General features: G+C 42.3%; 1 protein-coding gene across 5 annotated transcripts in view; it reads left to right on the top strand.

Moving 5' to 3' along the window:
- The window catches only part of BCHE (butyrylcholinesterase), a 218,252-nt gene that overhangs the window by 76,630 nt on the left and 116,795 nt on the right, over positions 1-24,827 (top strand). Inside the window, exon 3 of one of the 5 annotated variants that reach the window (XM_040428179.1) lies at positions 6,215-6,752. The exons of the other annotated variants lie outside the window; for them this stretch is intronic. Coding sequence (XP_040284113.1) covers positions 6,215-6,230 — 16 coding nt within the window. The 3' untranslated portion in view covers positions 6,231-6,752. Of the gene's footprint in view, positions 1-6,214; positions 6,753-24,827 lie in introns of those variants that run through there. 5 annotated transcript variants of the gene reach the window in all.

Raw genomic sequence — 24,827 nt, 5'->3', positions numbered from 1 at the left:
TTCGTCACCCTCTCTAATGCAAACTAAATTATAAGCACCCCTTAAATCGAGTTTGGTGAAGACTCGGGCCCCTGCCACCTGAGAAAACAGATCATCAATCAGAGGCAGTGGATACCGATTCTTCACCGTAATCCGATTAAGGGCACGATAATCGATGCAAGGTCTCAAGCCTCCATCCTTCTTCTCCACAAAGAAGAATCCAGCTCCAGCAGGGGAAGTGGATGGATGAATGAAATTCTTCTCAAGGTTCTCTTTAATATACTCCCGCTGAGCCTGAACCTCAGGCCCAGTGAGATTATAAAGATGCCCTCGTGGTGGCATGGTACCTGGCAACAGGTCTATAGGACAATCATATGACCTGTGGGGAGGTAACACATCAGCCCCCTGAGGACTGAACACATCTCGGAAATTATGATACTGCTGTGGTAAAGTACTTAATACTTCCATGGAGGCTAGTGACAGGTCGGGACGAATGCACTTAGTAAGGCATTCCGTACTCCACTGACAAATAAGACCCGAGCGCCAGTCCACTACTGGATTATGGAGCCTTAACCAAGGGAGACCCAAAATCACGGGAGTGGATGGCATGTCAAGGACAAAAAGGCTTAAGGTCTCCCGATGATCAGCCCCCACCGTTACCTGTATTCCCGGAGTCATCCACACTGCACGACCATCTTGAAGAGGGGAACCATCAATCGCGGTCACTGACATGGTGGTTTTCGGCTGGATCAACGGGATGCCAAGTCGACGAACCAAGGTTGAGTCCACAAAATTCCCAGCGGCCCCAGAATCGATTAGTGCTGAAAACTCATGGACCTTGTCTTGCCACCGTAAGGATATGGATACCATCACCCGGCTTGGAGGAGGGATAATAGCACCTAGGGGGTTCTTCTCTATGCCCCCTAGGTTCATTCGTTTCCCGCCGGCAGGAGGGGACAGGTTTTAACGAGGTGTCCAGACTTTCCGCAAAATAGGCACAGGCCTTTCTGTTGGCGACGAGCTCGTTCTGCCTGTGTGAGATGGGAGGATCCAACCTCCATTGGCTCTTCGGCCAATTTAAGAGGCCCTGGATGTGGTCGAGAGGATGAAAACCGAGACGACCGTTCCACTCGCCTCTCACGGATTCGCCTGTCGGCATCGATTGCCTGAGAGATAGCCATTTCCAACGAGAAGGGGGTAGGCAAGGCCAAAAGAAGATCCCGGACCGCATCCGAAAGTCCCAAACGGAAGCGATGGCGTAGGGCTGCGTCGCCCCAGGTGGTGAAAGCTGCCCATCGCTTGAATTCTGCAGCGTATTCTTCAGCTAGGCGGCGGCCTTGTTGAATATGCTCAAGATTGGTCTCTGCGGTGCGAGTACGATCCGGGTCATCGTAAATCACAGCCATAGCCTCGAAGAAGGCGTCCACTGACGAAAAAGCTGTATGGTCTTGAGGCAAATTAAATGCCCAACGTTGGGGGTCTCCACGTAGCAGTGACATTACAATCCCAATTCTCTGCCTGAGAGTGCCAGAAGCCATCGGACGCAACTGGAAATAAAGGAAACAGGAGTCCCTGAAGTTTAAGAACTCCTGTCACTCTCCTGTGAAGGGGTCAGGCAGAGGGATCTTAGGTTCTGTTTGATGCCTTGCGATAGTGACGGGTAGTGCTGAGGCTCCCTGGATCAGCTGCTGAACCTCCTCCATCACAGTTGTCAGTTGCTCTTGGATTTGCGCTGCAGCGGCTGCTGGTATATTTGGGCGTCGTTGGAACAGCAGGTTAACGGCTCCCGTTAATTCACTCAGCTGCTGCTGGATCTTGTCCATGGCAACTGTTAGTTGGGCCCACTGTTCTGTAATGCAAGGCACCAACAAACAGACCAGTGATGAAAGCAAAAAGGTGTTTATTCACCAGAAACATAAACGTCCAGGACACTTGCTGGTAACAAGGAATAATAACAAAAACCAGGCAAGGAGATTCCAGGAATAGTCCCAACCAGTGCTGAATGATGCTGTGCACTTGGCAGTCGAGTCACTCCAGATCTTGGGTCCGCTGCAAAGGACAAAGTTCCTGGCAGTCTTCAGTCACTAGCAGTTGTGACCTATACCTGGTTGAGGGGAAATAACAGTGGGCACTGATCACCCTGAGAGAGCTCCTTTTAAATGCCTGCTGACCAATCCCAGGGTGCCAAGTGTCCACTACCATAGGTGAACAAATTGCCCTGCACCTGAGTACATGGCCTAAGGCAATCACAAGTTGATTAACCCATGGCTGGCTCCCTAATCCACTTTGCTCTTGTGAGTCAGTATATTATGCGCCACTGGTCGACGAAGCGCATAAGAAGCGCATACTCGCGACCGTGTATCCCTTTGCGAACCTGCCCTCGTGCGTACGCACGGACGCATGATTGACTCAGCGCGAGTATGCAAGCGCGTGGACCCAGATGCGGAAACGGAAGTCGCAGGAGACACCGGAGACAACCCTGGCCGCGGCGTCTTGTCACTCGCCTGGCCACTCTGTCCCCGGGACTCCGACGGTCCTCCCCTCCGATGTCCACGTGAACGCATCCCCGCACTGGCTCGCAAAGGGGTCAGCGCTGGTGCATCAGAGACACGCATAACCTGTCCCGCAACTCCACGAGGACCCCTCTTGGTTCCCCTGGAGTGCAAAGCAGGTGAGGATCTTACTCTATGTACATAAGAATCCAGGTGGTCTAAATGAGCATGTGTGACCACCAGCACTGGGCATGTTACGTGAACTTTCTGAGAGGGAATAAAAAGAACAGCAGGGATCAGCATAACTGATGTAACAGCAATATCCAGACATCTGGAGCATTTTTATATTTTATTTCAATTGATTCATTCATGAGGTAGATTTATCAAGATTGGATTTATCTACACAGTTCTTAATATCCCTGCGCTGTCAGAGAATGCAACTAAATTATGGTGTGGCACATAAATGAAGATAAATGTGCCAGGCCCACCACATGCTCACCACACACCCTTTTTGGAGAGTGGCAAAGGCAGAGTATAAATGCCACTTGCAACTAAATTGTGTCTCAATGGTGTTTAAAAAGTCACAAACACAGAGCATGCAACTTATTTTCACCAGAAAACTGGTATTGGGAGTGATACATTTCTAACCCCAAAACTGGTATTGGGAGTGATACATTTCTGTTTTGTGTGATCTAACAGTGTAATTTAAAGTTGTTGTTGCCAGGTTAAGAAAATTCTTTAGAAAGAGTTCAAAGTGGGATAAAAAAAAAAAATAGATACTCACCATTACTGATCACCCTTTACTCCTGTTCTGATGCTCTCCAGATCACTGCTGGTGTGTGCTTTCTGGTCTGCTCTCAATACCCAGGAAATGCCTGGAGATGCCTCCTCAGCCCATAACTCTAGTTCTTCACTTCAACCAGGTATTGGCTGAGCAGTAATCTCTAGGCACTGTAACAGGAGTAGTGTGAGTAAGGGTGAGTATATTTTCTGTTAATATTTTGAATCCTACTTTTAGCCCTTTAACCGGGTGGACACAACTGGTAAGGAGCTTTTATTTCTCAAACTTTTCTTGTTGCTGTGGTACTGCTTTACCCCTATTTCCTTTATATATCTATAAGGCCTCAAGTAGCTTTGTAGGCACCCAGTGTGTAGCAGTGTGGTATAGTCATATTATGAGAGAAATATAAACCGTATTTCAAATTAGTTTATAGTAAACAAAGTATGTTAGCAATTTCTTTTCTCATTTTACTATTTATAACAAGACATTGTCAAGCTATTGATCTTTCCTTATTATTTCCTACACCAAGTGTAATTGCATAAAAGGAGAGTACAGATATTGTCTGCATTTAGTTAGAAGTTACAGGAGATCAGGAAAGTGGCATTTCAAAAAAAATAAGTAAGTTATTATTATTATTTATTAAATTGCCTTTCATTACATGGCACTGTACATATCAAAGGTGGTGTACATACATGGTATAAAACAATTGCAATAAGCATGAGCAAGAGATGGGGGAAAGATACAGTGGGTGAGGGTAAGGCTGGTCATACAGCAATATAGCAGCATATATTTATTATATATTTTTTGTGTGCTATAAATATATATAAGTATACCATTTTTTTTTATTTATAAGAAAAGAAAAGGTAAAAAAAAATGTCCAAATTTCTAAATGATTAATTCTTTAGGGGCCAACATTTAAAACAAAAAAAGTAACTTTGAAGGAGTTTCTAATGTTATGGTGCTGTACAGTGCCCTAAAACCAGAAAGATAAGCTGCCAAATTTCAAAATGTGCCCCAGTCCTTTGAAGTCTCACAATACAAACATATGGTAATGGTTTCAGAAATGTTTTTTCTTTAAAATCTTTTGTAACAGAAAAAAAGGAAAAAAAAAATTTTTTTTTCATTATTTTCAGTTTTTCCTTTAATATATTTTTTCATATTATTTCTGTCATCTAAAGAAAGGTCTAATGTGTCCAGTGAAAAATAATATCAAACCCATTACGAAATTGAAAAATTGGCGTGATAAGGAAGGGAGGTAAACACTGTTAATAAAACAACTGATTATTATTATGATTGTGATCCATTTTAAAATAAATGTTTGCATTCCTGTTTCCTATAGAACTTGGATTTCAGTGTGATTATGTACTGTGGTTATATGCAATCCTTGTTGATTGGATTCAATTGATTCTATGAAAATCTGCCCATTCATTTCTATACTGAAGAGGGTTCTCTGATTTCAGAGTTACCATATATATCCATTGTATTTTAAACTACAGGACACCATTAGGTATTGAAGTTGCTACACGGCCATTAGCAATGAAGACTGACTATATAGGGCGGTCTTCATTAGTTAAATGAAAGGCAGCTGCAGGCTAACTGGCCGGCGGTTCTTTACCACAGCACAGCTGCAACAAGACTGGATCACAACCGTGCCGCGTGGTTGCATTATTATTATTGTTGTTATTATTATTATTATTTTAGTATACTTAGAACAATAATAAAAAAAAAAACAAGATACCCATTACCCTGAACTCTGTTCATTGTCATGGTGAAGATCCTGTCCTCCCCACTGCAGCAGCCATGGCGTAATGTTTTACCTGCCATGATTATGTGTCCGTATATGACACAAAATCACTATGGCCAGTGATTAAGCGCAGTGGTTATGTGCAGAAATAGGAAAATGCTAAAAAATCCGCAGCACTCGCCAGTGTGGAAAATCAGGTGGTGATTTATTCACAAATCAGCATGATAAAAGCCATGCTTTTACCATGCTGATTTGTGAATAAATCACCACTTGATTTTCCACACTGGCGAGTGCTGCAGATTTTTTTGCATTTTCCTAGACGTTGGGACCATTAGCCAGGATCCCCATCTGCGTGCACCACCACTTTTAAAGGTACCTTTAATGGTTTTTCCCATTATGGGATCAGTAGTGCTGCCAAAACCTCTGTGTATATATGTGCAGAAATAGTCACGTGCATTTTGTTAAAATAACTCCGATTTATAATTTTGTGCTGTACTGTAGCTTTACAAGTCTATCTATCTAATCTATCTATCTTTTTATAATGCAGTTAAACTTTATAAAGTTACTTAATGCTAAACATCCACAAACACCAGATTAAAATATTTGAAGAGGATATTGGCACCCATTCAAATATTGGTTTAGAGTTAATGCTATAAATACTTTCTGGATGTAGCAGCTGAGATTAGCTCAGATCTTTCTACGTGCATTCCAGATAGACAGATTTGAATTGACTTGACAGCTTGCATTACTGACTAACAGTTTACCAATAAAGGCATCATCTCAATCCAATTAGCTGCTAATTTTCTCTCAATTTATTGCATTTTTCTTCTACTGGTTAATGCAATATAAACTGATGCAGTTACAAAATAAAGTTACTAGGAAATTGAAACCAATAATCCCTGTATGCTTCTGCCTAACAATATCTGCTATAGTGTGGGCACATTTTAGTGTTACTATTTTGGTCACAATAACTGCACTGCCTATGATTCTACTAAACGGACCTTCTATTTTCATTTAAATCTAGTGGAGCAGAGGGACAGGTCTGAGTATTTTGCACATCATATGTAAACTAAAATGTGACCATATTATGGTCAGCTGAAACCAGCGTTTTTACTGCATGACTAGAGACCTTGAATTTTCAATAAAACTCAGAAGAAAAAAAAAATAATAATAATATTAATATTATTATTATTATTATTATTATTATTATAATTTCTGATATTTTCTCAAATGACCAAGTGGCTTATAACTCATTTTTCACTCAGTATTTTTGATGTTTGGGTCAAACACAGTGGAAACATAGTTTAAAATCCATCTACAATGTAAAAAAAAATACATTACAAAAAAAAGATAACACCAGTAACAATATATTTTACAATGATTGACTACATTATTTGCATTAAACAGAGTGTACAGAACAGAGTACAAGTTAGGTTTGTTTGGAACAGATGGTAGTTGCTCACAGAAGTACAAATGCAGCCTAGATAAGTCAAGGACAACAGGAGATCTAAATGGATCTGAATTTCAACACAGGGACCAAAACTGAGCAGCAGTAAATACTGAAAATAAGAACTCTCAATAACACTGGACTTGCAACTATTTAGTATATGATTACTTATGCAGATTCTTGACATTGAATTGCATTGTTAGTTGTTTGCTCCTAGCATTTTTAATTTTTTTTTTTATTATTTCAACACTGCCTGAATCATTCTGGGCATGCTCTCGTTCAGATTCATGCATTTTTTGACCAAAATCTGTTCCCAGGTCTCCTCTACATGTTCCCAATGTTGGTGCATACTGGTCGACTCACTTGGGTATGAATACAGCTTTTTCTTCAACTCTACCCACAAGTGTTCAATTGGGTTGGTTGAGGTCTGGGGACTGTGGGGGCCAATCTAGCACCTCTACTTCATTGTCATTGAACCATTTTTTTCTTCATTCTCTGCTGGAACACAATGTCCTCCTTTTCCTACCCATAGTATTTGAGTGTACAAAGTAACTCGTCTTGTAGACCAACATCAATCCTGGTCAAGTAGCCAACGTCTTTCGCTGTGAAACAACTTCATATCATCAGCCTTCCTCCACCGAACGTGACAGTTCCTTCAATTTTTTTATCCGTTAGCCCCCTTTTCCTTGCTTCTTCAAAACCCATTTGCACTCATCAGAGCCCAATCTATTTACTTTTCGCCTCATTGCTTTAAATTACCCATTTCCAATCTTCTAATGTCCACTGTTTGCATTTTTTTTGCAAACGCGAGCTGACACTTCTTATGACAATATTGAAGTCGAGGCTTCTTCACCTTTTTTTGGGCTACCAAACATCTGAACATCTGTGATATCACTATTATTAAGCATATTGATACGAGCCACCTCCACTGCTGTGTTTGTCGTGCCAGAACTGATAGACCTTGTGATGAGCTGACAAGTTGACACCAATACTTTAATATTGTTATAATATTTTGGATTGTATTTTATGAATTATATACATTTTAAATGTATTAATGTTACTGTGAGCTAGCCATATGTATGTATTTGTATTCATTGAAAGTGCCGAGTTAGAAGGCCGGCAGTGCTCCAGTTTAATTGTGTTCTGGTGAGCATCCTCATATAGAGTGACTCCAATATTTTGTCTGGACATCCACCTCTTGGCTTTGGAATATATGGATGGACTTCATTTCATATTCATCCAACTGTCATGGCTCTCACATTATGCAGTTTAGAAATTTTCTTTGCTGAGATACCGCTATCAATGAACTGGATGATGCTGGATGGCTGCTCCTGGCATTGAACCAGTGACCTTTCACCTGGCAATCAACCTAATAACACACTGAGGTACTAGGGGATCTTGTAATTTGTAGTATACAAGAAGAAAAAGTATACAAGAAGAAAAAGATTTTCGACACTGCCTGTCCAAAAAAAAGTCCCCACCAAAAAAATAAAATAAATGATTCTCAATGGGGTTAAGGTCTGGACTCTGTGGTGGCCAATCCATATGTAAAAATGATGTCTCATGCTCCCTGAACCACTCTTTCACAATTTGAGCCCAATGAAATATGTCCGTGCCATCAGGGAAAAACAAATCCATTGATGGAATAACCTGGTCATTCAGTATGTTCAGGTTGTCAGCTGACCTCATTCTTGGAGCACATACTGTTGCTGAACCTAGACCTTACCAACTGCAGCAACCCCAGATCATAGCAGTGCCCCCACAGGCTTGTACAGTAGGCACTATGCATGATGGGTGCATCACTTCATCTGCCTCTCTTCTTACGCTGATGCGCCCATCACTCTGGAACAGGGTAAATCTAGACTCATCAGACCACATGACCTTCTTCCATTGCTCCAGAGTCCAATCTTTATGCTCCCTAGCAAATTGAAACCCTTTTTTTTTCTGGTTTTCCTCACTGATTAGTGGTTTTCTTACGGCTACACAGCTGTTCAGTCCCAATACCTTGAGTTCCCACGAGATGTGTCTTTCGACATGGTTGTTTAAGAAATGAGAAGCAACTCATTGCACCAGTTGGGGTTAAATAACTTATTGCCAGCTGAAAGATAATCGCCCATGCAGTAATTATCCAAAAGGAGGCTCATACCTATTTGCTTAGTTAAATCCAGGTGGCAACTTTTTTTTGGACAAGCAGTATATATATATATATATATACAGTATACATACACATACACACACACATATATTTGCAAATATAGTAATCAATGTACCATTTAGATGCGTTTTATCACAGGTGGCAGATTGAGATAAAAGATGATATAGTGACCATAAGCAGAAAAGTTGGAATGTCTAAGCAGTCAGCTTCCTTTTACATGGGAAATTATCAGTGGTGATTATACAAACATATGTTCCTGATAACTGTCCTTTGTAAAAGTGCTGCCGATCACCTAATAAATCTTTCAGTTGCTATATAAAATCATTGAATCAATGAATCTATATCGGGATGAAAGATTAAAATAGTGATCATTCATCCCAATATGGAGGGGGTAATTGTTGCACGTAATTGTAGCTCTGCTGTGGCCCATTTATCAGCAAATGATCAGGAATGAATAGTTTGTTCCTGATCATTGACCTCTGCATTGTGCTGCATAAAAGGGTTCTTAAAAGTTGTAGCTCTTGGAGCCCAAAGATCTCAGTATGAAATCCAAGTAAGATAACACTGGTGCTCTTTTAACTAATAAGCAAAATATGGTGTTTGTTTATAGCGACACTGTACTTCTTTGAGAAGAAAATGGATTATAGTTTATTACAGTTTATACTGATTGTATAATAATATAGTTTTTCTATTTGGTGACCTCTGAAATGATGTGACCATGTCGGTGCTAGAAGGATCTTTCAATAACTTATTGATTGCTGAATTATATATTTAAATGAAATTGTCTTTAGTATGGGGCTTTTGCACATGGGCTACACGGCAACACAGGTGCACTGGCTATATGGTAATATTGTTTACAGATAATTGGACGTGCTGACAGATTAGTCAGATTTTTTATGACATTGGTAGGTCACAGCTGCAACAGGAAAAATTGCATAGGATTGCAATATGTTGCTATGTAACTCTAGAATGAATGAATCACCAAATATTCTGATTAATATCCAACTCAGATTTTTACCAAAAACAGGTCCAATGCAACTTGTTTAGAAATGATTTGTTGATCTCTTTATTATGAGGACATATATTAAAGATTGGGTTTACGGTATATTTAGCTTATAGGTATACTTCATAAATGAATCTTAAAGGGGTTATCCAATTTAAAAAAAAAAAAAAAACACATGTGCCGAGCCCCTTACAGGTCATATACTTACCTCACTCCCAGTGCCGCTCCTGGTCCCCGCACCACCACTGCTGCTTCTCCCTGTACACGGATGAAAACATCCAGTGTCGGGGGAGCAGCCAATGGCAGGTGGGGACGAGCCTCCCAGGAGCGGTGCCGGGTGCCGTGAGCGGGGTAAGAAATTATCTGTGAGGGGCCCGGCACATGTGTTTTTTTTTGAGAAATTTGATAACCCCTATAATTAAAGAGGACTGGTCTCTACCAATTACTTGTGAATAGTGTTGATCGAGCACCATAGTGCTCGGGGGCTCGGGCGAACACCTCGGGATGCTCTACCGAGCACCCGAGCACAATAGAAGTCAATGGGAGAACCCAGCATTAAACCAGGCACCCCCTGCTCTGAAGAGGAGAGAGTGTCTGGTTCATACGATACGGATGCATCTTGAACTCCCAGGTCACTGCTGGGAACGATGTTGTCCGAGTAGTATGCCACTTTTCCAGACTGACAATAATATGCACCAAACCAAAGGAAAAAAATCGATTTTTAGATGGAGGAAAAATTGTTAGGAAACATTATTTTCTGTATATATACTTGTATGTAAAGTGCAAGTGCTGCCAAAAATTACAAGGAAGACGCACTCCGATACAACCTGTATTTCGCATAAAGGAGGGCCTCATTCACATTGTGGTGCAATTGTTCAGGTAGTGGGACTCCTACACTCATAAAGCCTATGCACTAAGTGAAAGGGCTGCCAAAAATTACAAGGAACCGGCACTACAATACACCCTTTATTACACATGAAGGAGAGCATCATACACCCTTGAAAAATTATGATTGATGGCCTGCTGGTGAGCTGACCCTATAAAAAATAATATGCAAGGGCCTGCAGGTGAGCTGACCCTTAAAAGATTTTAGGTGCGGGCCTACAGGTGAGCTGACCCTGTAAAAGATTGTAGGTGAAGGCCTGCTGGTGAGCTGACCCTTTAAAAAAATTATATGCAAGGGCCTGCAGGTGAGCTGACCCTGTAAAAGATTTTAGGTGCGGGCCTGCTGTTTATCTGACCCTGTAAAACATTATATGCGAGGGCCTGCAGGTGAGCTGAACCTGTAAAAGATTGTAGGGGAAGGCCTGCTGGTGAGTTGACCCTCTAGAAAATTATATGTGAGGGCCTACAGCTGAGCTGACCCTTAAAAAAATTATATGCAAGGGCCTGCAGGTGAGCTGACCCTGTAAAAAGATTTTAAGTGCGGGCCTGCTGTTTATCTGACCCTGTAAAACATTATATGCGAGGGCCTGCAGGTGAGCTGAACCTGTAAAAGATTGTAAGGGAAGGCCTGCTGGTGAGTTGACCCTCTAGAAAATTATATGTGAGGGCCTACAGCTGAGCTGACCCTTAAAAAAATTATATGCAAGGGCCTGCAGGTGAGCTGACCCTGTAAAAGATTTTAGGTGCGGGCCTGCTGTTTATCTGACCCTGTAAAACATTATATGCGAGGGCCTGCAGGTGGGCTGAACCTGTAAAAGATTGTCGGTGAAGGCCTGCTGGTGAGTTGACCCTCTAGAAAATTATATGTGAGGGCCTACAGCTGAGCTGACCCTCAAAAAAATTATATGTGAGGGCCTGCAGATGAGCTGACCCTGTAAAAGATTTTAGGTGCGGGCCTGCTGGTGAGCTGACCCTGTAATAGATTTTAGGTGTGGGCCTGCTGTTGAGCTGACCCCGTAAAACATTATATGTGAGGGCCTGCAGGTGAGCTGACCCTGTAAAAGATTGTAGGTGAGGGCCTGCTGGTGAGCTGACCCTCTAAAAAATTATATGAGAAGGGCATATATGCGGGGGCATTATATGCGACGAAAAAGCATGTTGATATGATGGAAGAGGAGGAGGAGGATGAGAAAAGGAAGATTCAACCATATACCCTTGTTTGTGGTGGATGGGTGCATGGGAATACAGTGTATTCAGTACATTATAAACAACACATTTAAAGTGCTTTTATGTTCAGCCGCATTCCTCTGGTAGAGTCGAGAAGTCATGGTCAATCCAGGCCTTGTTCATTTTTATAAGAGTCAACCTGTCAGCATTTTCAGTTGACAAGCGGATACGCTTATCTGTTATAATACCACCAGTAGCACTAAATACCTGCTCAGACCAAACGGTGGCGGCAGGGCAGGCCAGAACCTCCAAGGCGTAGAGCGCCAGTTCGTGCCACGTGTCCAGCTTGGACACCCAGTAGTTGTAAGGCACTGAGGGATCATTGAGAATGCTGACACGGTTTACTATGAATTCCTTCACCATCTCCCAAACTTTTTCCCTCCTTGTGACACTAGGCCACGCATCAGGGTGAGGGTGCTGGCGGGGTGTCATGAAACTGTCCCAGGCTTTTGAGAGTGTTGCCCTTCCTCCGTTGGAACTGCTGTGTGTTCCCCTTATCTCCCCTCCTCGGTTGCCTAAGGAACTACGGACTCTGCCGCTAGCGTTGTAAGATGGAAATCTTTGGAGCAATTTTTCAACAAGGATCTTCTGGTATTGCACCGTTTTGCTTGTCCTCTCCACCAGAGGAATGAGAGATGAATAGTTCTCTTTGTAGCAGGGGTCGAGATGGGTGAACAACCAGTAATCCGTGTTGTCTAAAATGCGTATAACGTGTGGGTTGCTGAAAAGGCAGCCTAACATGAAGTCAGCCATGTGTGCCACAGTTCCAACAGGCAAGACTTCGCTGTCATCATCAGGAGGATGACTCTCAATCTGCTCATCCTCTTCCTCTTCTTCTGCCCACCCACGCAGAACAGATGGAATTAAACTTCCATGGGTACTACCCTCTGTAGCGGAGGCAACTATCTCCTGCTCCTCCTCCTCTTCATCGTCCAATTCGCGCTGAGAAGATGAACTGAGGGTGGTCTAGCTATCACCCTGTGTAATGTCTTCCCCCATTTTCACCTCTTCCACATTCAAAGCGTCATCCTTAATTGTGAGCAGCGAGTGTTTAAGTGGACACAGAAGTGGGATGCTTATGCTGATAATAGCGTTATCGCCGCTCACCATCTGTGTTGATTCCTCAAAGTATCTTAAAACCTCACAGAGGTCAGACATCCATGCCCACTCCTCACTTGTGAATAGCAGAAGCTGACTGGAAAGGCGAAGACCATGTTGCAGCTGGTATTCCACTACTGCCCTCTGCTGCTCACAAAGCCTGGCCAACATGTGGAACGTGGAGTTCCAGCGCGTGCTCACGTTGCACAACAGCCGGAGAGCTGGCAATTCCCAGTGCTGATGCAGCGTTGACAGACCGGCTGAAGCTGTTGATGACTTGCAGAAATGTGCACACATGCGGCACACCTTCACCAGTAGCTCAGGCAAATTGGGATAGGTTTTGAGAAACCGCTGAACCACTAAGTTTAAGACGTGGGCTAGACATGGGATGTGTGTGAGCTTGCCGAGCTCCAAAGCCGCCACGAAGTTACGCCCATTATCAGACACAACCATGCCTGGTTCTAGGTTGAGTTGCGAGAGCCATAGCTCAGTCTGGTCTCTTATGCCCTGCCACAGCTCTGCGGCGGTGTGCTGTTTGTCACCTAAGCAGATTAGCTTCAGCACGGCCTGTTGACGCTTCCCCACTGTAGTGCTACACTGCTTCCAGCTACAGAATGATGGCTAACTGGTGCTGCAAGAGCATAATTCTGGGGTGGGAGTGGAGAAGGAGGCAGAAGAGGAGAAGTGGGGGTTGGAGCCACTAACGTAGGTGGTGGTGGAAACCTAGGGCCCGCAATCCTTGGCATCGGTAGCACCTGTGCCATCCCACTGTAAGAATCGCTCCCAGCCTCCACAACGTTCACCCAGTCGTGGTTAAGTGGAACTTCCCAGTAACTGCATTGGTCAGGGAACATGTGATGTTATGGAACACATGTTGGTGTAAGGCAAGCACGGCACACCTTGAAAAATAGTGGCGGCTGGGGACAGCGTAACGCGGGACGGCTGCTGACATCAGGCTGCGAAAGGCCTCAGTGTACACAAGCCTAAATGGCAACATTTACGGGGCCAGTAATTTGGAAAGGTGAGCATTTAGTGCTATGGCCTGTGGGTGGTTGGCTGGGTAATTGTGCTTGCGTTCAAATGCCTGGGGTAAGGACATTTAAATGCTGCACTGGGACTTGGAAGTGGATGTGGTCGCTAATCGTGCTGGTGAAGGTCCAGGTGCAGGGCGGGAGGCATCCGGGCCTGCGCCTTCGACAGGGGATTGGCCAACACATAACACAGGGGACGAGGAGGCAGTAGTGTGACCCGCAGACACAGACTGTGAACCCAGGCATTCGGCCCACTTATTATGGTGCTTGGATGCCATGTGGCAGATTATGCTGATGGTGGTGAGGTTGCTAGTGTTCACGACCCTGCTCATTTTGGTATGGCACAGGTTGCAAACTACTATTCTTTTATCGTCTGCACTTTCCTCAAAAAAGCGCCATACTGTGGAATACCTACTCCTTGGCAATGGATATTTCCGCAAGGGGGTGTGTAACATCACAGAGTTATGTTATGAAACTCTTTTACCCTGCTACAACCTGTTAAGTGTATCTGCATTGTCATCCTGTGTAATTTAACGTCACATCCTCACTAATGTGCATTATAATGTATATTGAGGTAATTTTAATGTACACCAGCAGGTGGCAGCAATGTTACCAGGAACTTAGTTCAGTTTCAGCATTTCTAGACTGGAATAGTACATTCCAGTTTAGCTCCCCCCTCTTTGAGCAGAGTGGGCTCCCCCCCCTTTGAGCAGAGTTCAGTTAGTGTGCCAGCCACCCCGGCTAGTGGAATGCTGTGCTGGTAGGAGCTCCCAGTTCTAGGGATCCCAAACCAAAATCTTGTCTCGGCTGAGACCAAAGATCATTCCCAGCCGGAGCCTTCAGCCTCAGCTGGTGACAAGCAAGCAGGCACCTCCAGAACTCCAGGAAGAACCATACCCTGTGAGCATAACTGTGAGTACTATCCAGAGACCAGGAGAAGCCAAATTCATCCTCAGCTAGTCAGTCCCCCACATAGCAGAAGATAGACAGAGCAGAAGATAGTAATTCCTGCCATATTCTCTAGGCATATGATAGAAGCAGAAGACAGATTCCTGCCATACATTGCCAATACCTGCTGGGACCCAAGACTATTGCTGTATCTCGTGTGGATTAATGCTGCATCCAGTAAAGACCAGTTTGAATTATATTCCAAGTCTGGATCTCATTCATTGCTACCAAGTTCCTCAATTACTACTACTAGCAACACACTCATTTATTGCAAGTGAGCCAGGATCCAGGAGTCCAGCCGTACCCAGGTAGGATACACCATTGACACTATACCCACTACTATACAGAGACATTATACCACTCTGGCATTCCTAACCTGGTATGTGAGTTGCAACACCTTAAAGGGCCCTGTGACTGTACCCTGCGCGCGCTGCAATTGGCGTCACAAACAAAAACTCTTAACTATCATTTACACCTGACCCAGTCATTGCATATTATAGCGTCAGTGTGCATTATTCCAATCCGGCTTACTGCAGGTGCCCCGTGGAACAGTTGCGGGTCTGATTGTTGTGGCCCGCCTTCTCCCTTTTACCACCCCACTGCCTCTTCCAGCCTGTTGTGGTGCTGCGGATCCTTCCCCCTCTGTACTACTGTCTTTGCTCGGCTTGCCACCTTCCCAGGGTGGGTAAGTGACTTCATCGTCCACCACATACTTCCTCACTCTGCTTATCCTCCTGACTTGTTTACCTAACCACAACCTCAGTGATTAACAACTGTGTCTCATCCTCCTTATAAACCTCTTGAGACAGTAATTGCCGTTGACTTATTGGCAACTGTGTCTCATCATCATCCACCTCATTAAACAGTAATTGCCGTCATCTTCTTGTGACTGGGGATGTTCAAGAGTTTGGGAATCAGGGCACACAATCTGTCTCTCTTCAAACGTGCTTTGCGAGAGGGCCAAATCAAGGAATTGTGCAGAAAATAGCTCCTCAAAATATCCGAGTGTGGGATCACTTGTTTGCCCAGACTCTCCATGGTTGGAGAAAGGAGGATAAGGGTAAGGATTGTGTTGAGCAGACTGTTGGCTACAGACTGGACTTGGTGGCAGACAGGGTGGTGCTTAAGCGACTGGAAGCATTATTTGCTGCAATCCAACTGACCACCTGGTCGCACTTGTCTGACTTCAAGATTGGTGTCCTGTGCCGCCCTGCAAACTTCAACATGAAGCAAGGTATTGTGGATGATTGTTTTTCTTGTGCTCTGGCAGCAGGCACAGTTTCACCACACCCAGGGCCACGGCCTCTGCGTGCACCATCAGCATCATGGCCACTTCCCCGTCACTTAATGCTCGCCTTCTTCATATTAAATGTTATATATGTTTGAAAGTATGTCACACGTACAGTAGCATAGGATTTTGAAGTGTATGCGCAAATTTTTTTTATTTGGGATGTGGAAACGTCACACAGGAGATATCCCGCAGATAATGTCAATGCTGTCACCAGCGGCTAATAAAAAATTACTGGGAATGTCACAGTTATTTGGGATGAGGAAACGTTATACAGGAGAGGTACCACCAGTAATGTCACTGTCCAAAGCGTCTACGTAAAAAGTACACTGTATGTCACAGATACATTTTTCAAGCATTTACACTGCAGATGTGGCACTGGTATTGTCAGAAGCGGACAATGTCTATTGAAAAAGTACACTGGATGTCACAGATATTTTTGGGATGCGCACACTTTACACTGGAGATGTGGCGCAGCTAATGTAACTGTCCGCAGCGGACACCGTCTATTGAAAAAGTACACTGGATGTCACAGATATTTTTTGGATGCGCACACTTTACACTGGAGATGTGGCGCAGCTAATGTCACTGTCCGCAGCGGACACGTCTATTGAAAAAGTACACTGGATGTCACAGATATTTTTTGGATGCGCACACTTTACACTGGAGATGTGGCGCAGCTAATGTAACTGTCCGCAGCGGACACCGTCTATTGAAAAAGTCCACTGGATATCACTGATATTTTTTGGATGCACACACTTTGCACTGGAGATGTGGTGCAGCTAATGTCACTGTCTTTCGCACATACAAAATTGTCTGAACTATTAGAATCTTGTGCATTGAATGCTGTAAGGGAAAAAAAAATTGAAAACACACTATTTGCCTTTTTTTTGTCACCTCATCCCCACCCAAAAAATTGAACAGCAGTGATCAAAAAGTTGTATATACCACAAATAGTACTATTAAAAACTACAGTTAATTCTGCAGAAAACAAGCTCAAACAGCTCTGTGGACTAAAATATATAAAAAAAAGTTATGGTTGATAAAAATATTTTTTTTTTTTTTTTTTTAAGTAATAACAAAATTAAAACTATACAAGTTTGGTATCGTAATTCTATTGATCTGCAGAATAAGGCTGTCATGTCATTTTAATGCACAGTGAAGGTTGCAATGTCAAAATCCCCCAAAAAATGTAGAATTTTATTTTATTTTTTATTTTTTCAATATTACCCCACAAAGATTTTTTTTTTTCATTTTCCAATACAAGATATAGTAAACTAAAGGCTGCCATTAAAAAATGCAAAAAGAAAGGCAAAATGAAAGCACATCAAAATGACTAAAATACTCTATCTCCTGTGTCCCCACCTATCCCTTGGTTGAACTTAATAGACTTATGTTGTTTTTTTTCAACAGTATTAACTATGTAATATACAATGTCATCTCTGTTTGACCCTTTATAATGGGTTATGCACACAACCGTATGTATTTTGCGATCTGCAAAACACAGATCTGCAAAAAATACGGATGACGTCCATGTGCATTGCGTATTTTGCGGAGAGAGAACAGCTGGCCCCTAATAGAACAGTCCTATCATTGTCCGTTATGTGGACAATAATAGGATATGTTCTATTTTTTTTTCAAAAAGGAGATGTGGACATACGGAAACAGAATGCACACGGAGTAACTTCTGGACCCATTGAAAAGAACAATTCCACATACGGTCCTCAAAAAAACAGAACAGACATGGAAATAAAATACAGTTATGTGCATGAGCCCTAAGTCATACAGACAGACAAGCCATTGTATCATTACCCGACAGTTAAAAAAAAAATTGTATGTTTTTATTTCAACATAAAAAAATGCATATACCATTCTATAAAGGTGAGTTATAAGAATGTAAAATGTTTCATGTCAACTTTTATGTTTTTGTTACAGTGAGTGACATTTTACAGTATTGCAGATTTTAGTCAAAGATATGTAAATATATATATGCTGCAAGTGATCTATCTATAGCTTATCTCCGCTGACCGAAGCATCAATCTTAATAGGGAGTGGAACAAAGCGTCTCACTGAAACTAATGAAGAAATTCATAAAAAGAAATATGGCTATGGCCCAACTGGTTTTCTGTCCAGCAATCCACAAAGTAACTTACACCATTTCTGCTGCCTGGATAAAGTAATGTTATGTTTTCTCTTATACTTTCTTGCCAACTCACTAATCAGCAAAAGAAATACTGACAGTCTCCAGCACGATGACAGTAGGCTGGAAACTTTAGCAGCGTTATAAAGTATCCTGACTTTTCCTCCCTTTCACACACATTAACAATATTCTATTATCGCTGCCAGAGGAAGACAAAGATGCTTCTATGCACTTTCAATAAAGCTGCAAAGACTGATTGATAATTGCGGGGAAATAAGAAACAAGTGAGAGTGTCACGATGTTATCGGAAATAGGGGTCAGCGAACCCGTTGAAGTTCGGGTTCGCCGGGTTTGGCCAAACTTCAGGTCAAAGTTCTGGTTCGGGACCCGAACTTGACCCCGAACCCGGACCCCATTCAAGTCAATGGAGACCCGAACTTCACTTTATTATTTTCCGTTATAACATGGTCAGAACGGAAAATAATATCATTCTTAAGATAGAATGCTAAATAAAATAGACATTGAGGGGTAAAAAAAAAACAAAAAAAAAAACCTCACCTCATCCAATTGATCGTGCAGCCGGTATCCTCTTCTTTGTTCAGGACCTGCAAAAGGACCTGCGATGACATCACCACCCTTACTACGTGGTGAGCACAATGACGTCATCGTAGGTCCTGCTGAATAAAGATAGAAGTATCTTCTATCTTCATTCAGCAGGACCTGCGGTGAGCTCGGTGATGTCATCACAGGTCCTGCTGAATGAAGATAGAAGGATCACCCGAACACCCAACCCGAACTTCAGTGAAAAAGTCCGGGTTCGGGTCCGGGTACCCGAACTCACAAAGTTCGGTACGAACCCGAACTTTGCAGTTCAAGTTTGCTCAACCCTAATCTTAAAAAAATCAACCCATTAAACACTTATACAGTAGCATTATTGTATGATTGAAGACATTGATATAACAATATACAGTATAGTAAAGTCATGCTTCATGGTAGCCAATCAATTTTCCCTGTAAAAAAAACAAACAAAAAAATATTCTTACCTAATTTATTTGCTTGTGACGGGACGGCCACCAACATCTTGATTGAAGATATCACACAAAATCCCGTGCACTGTGACGTATGTCATCAACACACGGGCTGACATGATGACATCATCTAGGACCGCGTGAGATTTTGCGATAAATTTCCATTCAAGATGGCGGCAGCCGGCCCGTCGTGAACAAATAGATGAGGTAAGTATGATTTTATTTTTTATTTTACACTCAGATGCCGCAATCAGCTATGAATGCAGCATCTGAGGGGCACAATGACGTGAGAGCAGCACAATCGAATAAATGTGGTTTGTGAAAAAGTAATTAATCACAAAGTGATTTTATTTTTTTATTCAGAGAAGCAGCCGAATCGGATTATTGAATACTTTGCTCATCTCTAGTTGCAATGTAAGGGTCACACCAGAAGGTCAGATATTTTTTTTCATTGGCAATCGATTAAGTGAGTCGCCTGCATTGAAAAGACATTCAATTACACAAAACAATAACCGTTGTAGGAAGGCGCAAGGGGCTGTCATTGATGGAAGGTATGTGTCACCGAAATTCCTGGCTGACACAGTTTTTTTGTTAGTATGGCTGTAAAGCTAATCCGGGCCAGCTCCTACTGGAAGTAGCCAAAGTGCTGGGTGGGTGGCTTTTCCCCACACCCCGGGCCGGGTCTTTTTTGGCCTATATAAAACCCAGCCAGCAGTCTCAGCCCGGGTGTGGTTTTTCCGCCATCTGACAGAGAAGCTGGGGAGTCTCCGTGTTTTGGGACCTGTGAATTTGTGCCGTATTAAAGGGCTGAGAGCTGCATGTCGGGAAAAGGGCCCTAAAGCCTGCTGTGGACTGCGGATGGAAAACTGCTAACCAGGTGAAGATTTTGTTCTATGGACATTGCATGGTGTGAACAAACACCAAGACTGTGAACGGTCATTTTGTTTTTCCTTATGTATGAATAAACACTGAACTGTTTAAGTTAAAGACTTTGTGGTTGCCTCTATACTGCGTCCGCTAGCCTGTCTACCAGAGCAAAACTCCACCCCGTTAAAAATGTTTTGTTGTTTGTTATTGTGATCATTGCTTGTTTGTCTCCTAGAGCATTTAGACTACTTTCACACTAGTGTTTTAGTTTTACGGTATTGAGATCCGTCATAGTGGCTCAGTACAGGAAAAAAAAACGCTTCAGTTTTGTCCCCATTCATTGTCAATGGGGACAAAACTGAACTGAACGGAATGCTCCAAAATGCATTCTGTTCTGTTTAGTTGCGTTCCCATACCGAAGAGCAAACTGCAATACATTGTAGTTTGCTTTCCATGCTGGGATGCGGAGAAAGACGGATCCAGCATAACCCCCAATGAAAGTCAATAGGGACGGATCAGTTTTCTCTGCCTCAATAGAAAATGTATCCATCCTCCATTGACTTTCAATGGAGTTCATGATGGATCCGTCTTGGCTATGTTAAAGATAATACAACTGGATCCGTTCATAACGGATGCAGGCGGTTGTATTATCAGTAATGGAAGCGTTTTTGCTGAACCCTGCCGGATCCAGTAAAAACGCTAGTGTGAAAGTAGCCTTACACTGCTAAGGGCTGGCCGATTTCTGATTTTAGATGGGGGATGTGTTGACTACTAACAATCTTTTCAGACAGCCAGATTTGACCCATCCATGAAAAATGAACAATTTATCGCTCATCATTCCCTCTCTGCACTCTAGTACCTATGAGGATAATTTCTCAAATTTGAGCAATTATATGTAAATTCAAATGATAATCGCTCCATCTAATAGGCCCTAAGCCTGAGCAGACCTTGCACTGTGAAAATAGTGATATAGCTTTCCTGACAGTCTGGCTTTCAGATTCCCTGTCCTCCGTCCGGCGTAGGGCCTGGACGGATACAGGGATGTCCTTTTGAACAGCTCACTCTAAGACAGCATCACTATACTGTTTGATCGTCAGCTTCAGGGAGAAAGTGACCCTCCCTCCCACCCCTGAAGTTGATTTTTAACTTCATTTTTTCAATCCCCATAGCATGCGGAGTGGGAGTAGGCGTGGCCTAACCAGGTAGGGGCGGGGCATGAGGGTGGGGTTTTTAAGTCCATCTTTTGAGGGTGGCCGGAATGGCCACCCTACCTGCCCCCTTACTGTGACTATGTCATCCACAGTGCCCTGCCCCTTTAAAGCTGAACTATAGCAGTAAAGAAAAAAGGCTGGGTTGTTATGGAAACCTGGTGTAAAACTGTGTGTATGTGGAGACTAAGGTCCTGCAAGCTTCTATTGGCTGATAAGGGTCATTTGACCAGGCTTCCAATGTTTAATGCATTTTTGGGGAATATCTCAGGAACATCCTAGAGAGCGGAGACCCGGTCTAAAACCTTCCCGGACACCTGATGTACCTGTGTGCCAAATTTTGTGATTGTTAATGCAATGGTGCAGACATACACACAGCTTTATAATATATATATTCGGGACAACAGTGGAGCGCTCATCAGTGTAGCTGATCATCCCCATGGACAACAAGCACTCCCTTGAAGACAAGCATCCCTGGACAACGAGCATAAAACTTATTTTTATTAAAATATAGTGGACCGAGTCACAGAGACAGCTTCCCATATCCCTCTACAGAGGCAATATGGACAACCACAATACATTAGTAAGTGCCTTGTATTAACTTTCTACATGATAAATGCCATTTGTTTTGATGCACCCACTGAGTTGCTTTGAGGGATTATTTGCGGACCAAAATCCACTCACTAAACTGATCTTGTGGATTTATAAGAGGTTATGTACCCCTGTGCTTATGCCAAAAACAGCATTCATAGGACTCTAGGAGAGGGATTTGGGAATTTCCTTTACCCCGTGAAATACTGTATCACTACTTTTTTTGACCCCTCATAAGATTTCCAGATGTGTCCGAACACAGGAGAATGGTTTGAAAGTTCTCGCTAGGTGGTATAAAACTCCCGACACCACGTGTTTATACAGTGCTAGTGGGTCGGATACCTGTTGGAGATGTTGAAAACAGAGAGGTTCCTTTTCACATTTGGTGGACCTTCCACCTGATCGAGACTTGGCGGTTGAGATTTTTGGCAATTGCAATAAGATTTGTAACATGTCAGTTCCACTTTCAACTCAATTGGCCCTGCTTGGAATCTCACCCACCAACTATACTCAGGACCCCTCACCGCTTTTGAAGTCCCCCCTCACAGCAGCCCACCTTTTAATTCCTAATTTTTGATTTCCACTGAACTTCCACCTATATCTCAATGGATGGGAAAGGTTGATCATATATAGAGATTTAAGGAGATCTCTGCATGGAAGACCCATAGCCAAGTATAAGAGTCGTTGGAAAGCTTGGACCTCGTTCCGGATATTTGAATGACTTTTATCTAGTTGTTTTGGGACTATCCCCTTAGGGGGAATACAGTTGTATTCTATCAATCAATAACTCACCACTGTTGTCAGCTTATTCTCTAGCTTATTGTTCAGTACCTGTTAACTTTATTCTTCTTAATTACTTGTATGTTTACTTTTATCTTCAATAAAGAATTGAAAATTTTGAAAAAAGCACAACTTGTCGCTCAAAAAAAGCAAGCCCATATATGGCTATGTGATCGGAAAAATAAAAGTTATGGCTCTGTGAAGGCATGGAGTGAAATGCAAGAACGGAAAATCTTCACGTTCTGAAGGGGTTAATTAATGCTAAAAATCGTTGTCAAATGTGCTTATTTCAATTTCCTGCACCAAATATAATTTAATCTATATTAAAAAAATAAACAAAATAAATGCAATTTGCTGAAGTGAGACGACCCCTTTAACTTGGAATGGTAACAGGAAAAAAGTTTGTGCTGTAAAGTATAAGCACTGAACTGACAGTTTTAGGCTACATGCACACGACCGTTCCGTTTTTTGCGGAACTGAACAGGCGGCCCATTGTAGAAATGCCTATTCTTGTCCGCAAAACGGACAAAAATAGGACATGTTATATTTTTTGGGGCGGGGCTATGGAACTGAGCAACGGATGTGGACAGCACACGGAGTGCTGTCCGCATCTTTTGCGGCCCCAATGAGGTGACTGGGTCCGCAACCGAGCCGGCTTGGATGCAAACCAAAACAATGGCCGTGTGCATGAGGCCTTATCCCTCACTAGATGTTCCTCTGCTATTCATAACCAACCTGCATATAAAGCCAAGTATTGGAAATCTAGATATTTATAAAATGTTCCTTCAGATTCAAATAGCTTTTTATGTATGGCTAAAACTCAAAATAGTATGCAAATTTGTGGAGCATGTCCACTTAGAAATCCATTTCTCCCATACGTGCAGATTTGCTTTAGTCACCGCACTGTCTTGATTTATGAGCGTACATACATCTAGAGGTAATACAGAGGATGGCTTTTTCCCGTAACATAATCTGATACAGTTTTGGAATATCCCACGTGGTGCCCTGTACTATGGATTTGGTATGTTGATGATGGTTTGGCTTTCTTTGCAAGCTTGTGTAACTGATGCCTGTGGAACTATGCCAACCCTGAATTCCCTGGCCTCATCTGTAAAATTTAAAATGGAAACTGAATCTAAAGGAAAACATCCTCTTCTTAGTCACCCACATATAGACTTTCAGAAAGGCAGCAAATAGACACATATCTGTCATTTGTTAGCAGAGATTTACAACAGGGTTGTCTCATGTAATATTTGCCTATTAGCTCATACATATTTTTAACGATTTACAGCGAGTAAACCTAATCACAACATTTTATTTTTTACTTTTGTTTTAATAATTTATTTACTGAAAATAGATTAACCTCTTCAGTACCGAGCCACTTTTCACCTTAAATCCCAGGCCGATTTTTGCAAATCTGACATGTGTCACTTTATGTGGTATTAACTTTGGAACGCTTTTACTTATCCAAGCCATTCTGAGATTATTTTCTCATGACAAATTGTACTTCATGACAGTGGTAAATTTGAGTCTATATATTTCACTTTTATTTATAAAATAATCCCAAAATTTTTAAATTTACAATTTTCTAAATTTGAATGTTTCTACTTTTTAAAACAGATAACTATTTTATGAGAGATTACTATCATTCAACATTCCCCATATGTCTGCTTTATTTTGGTATCATTTCATAAATGTCATTTTAGACATTAGAAGGCTTATAAGTTTGGAAGCCATTTTTCAAATTTGCAACAAAGTTTCCCAAAACCCTTTTTTAAGCACCAATTCAGTTATAATGGGATTTTGAGGGGTTTACGTAAGAGAAACCACCCATAAATGACCCCATTTTAGAAACTGCACCCCTCAAATTATTCAAAATTGATGTTACAAACCTTTTTAACCCTTGAGGTATTCCACAAGAATTAAAGGAAAATTAAGGTGAAATTTCACTTTTCTGGTAGATTTTTTATGTTAATCATTTTTCTTCTTGCAAAACAGCAAGGGTTAACAGTAAAATAAACCTCAATATATATTACTCTGATTCTGAAGTTTACAGAAATACCCCATATGTGGTGGTAAATTGCCCTATGGGCAGAAGGAAAGGAGCGCCATATGGATTTTGGAGGCAGATTTTG

The sequence above is a fragment of the Bufo bufo genome, chromosome 4, assembly GCF_905171765.1.
Source record: "Bufo bufo chromosome 4, aBufBuf1.1, whole genome shotgun sequence".
NCBI classification, from domain to species: domain Eukaryota; kingdom Metazoa; phylum Chordata; class Amphibia; order Anura; family Bufonidae; genus Bufo; species Bufo bufo.
The sequence above is the reverse complement of the archived record's forward strand: the minus strand, read 5'-3'. Positions and strand labels throughout refer to the sequence as shown.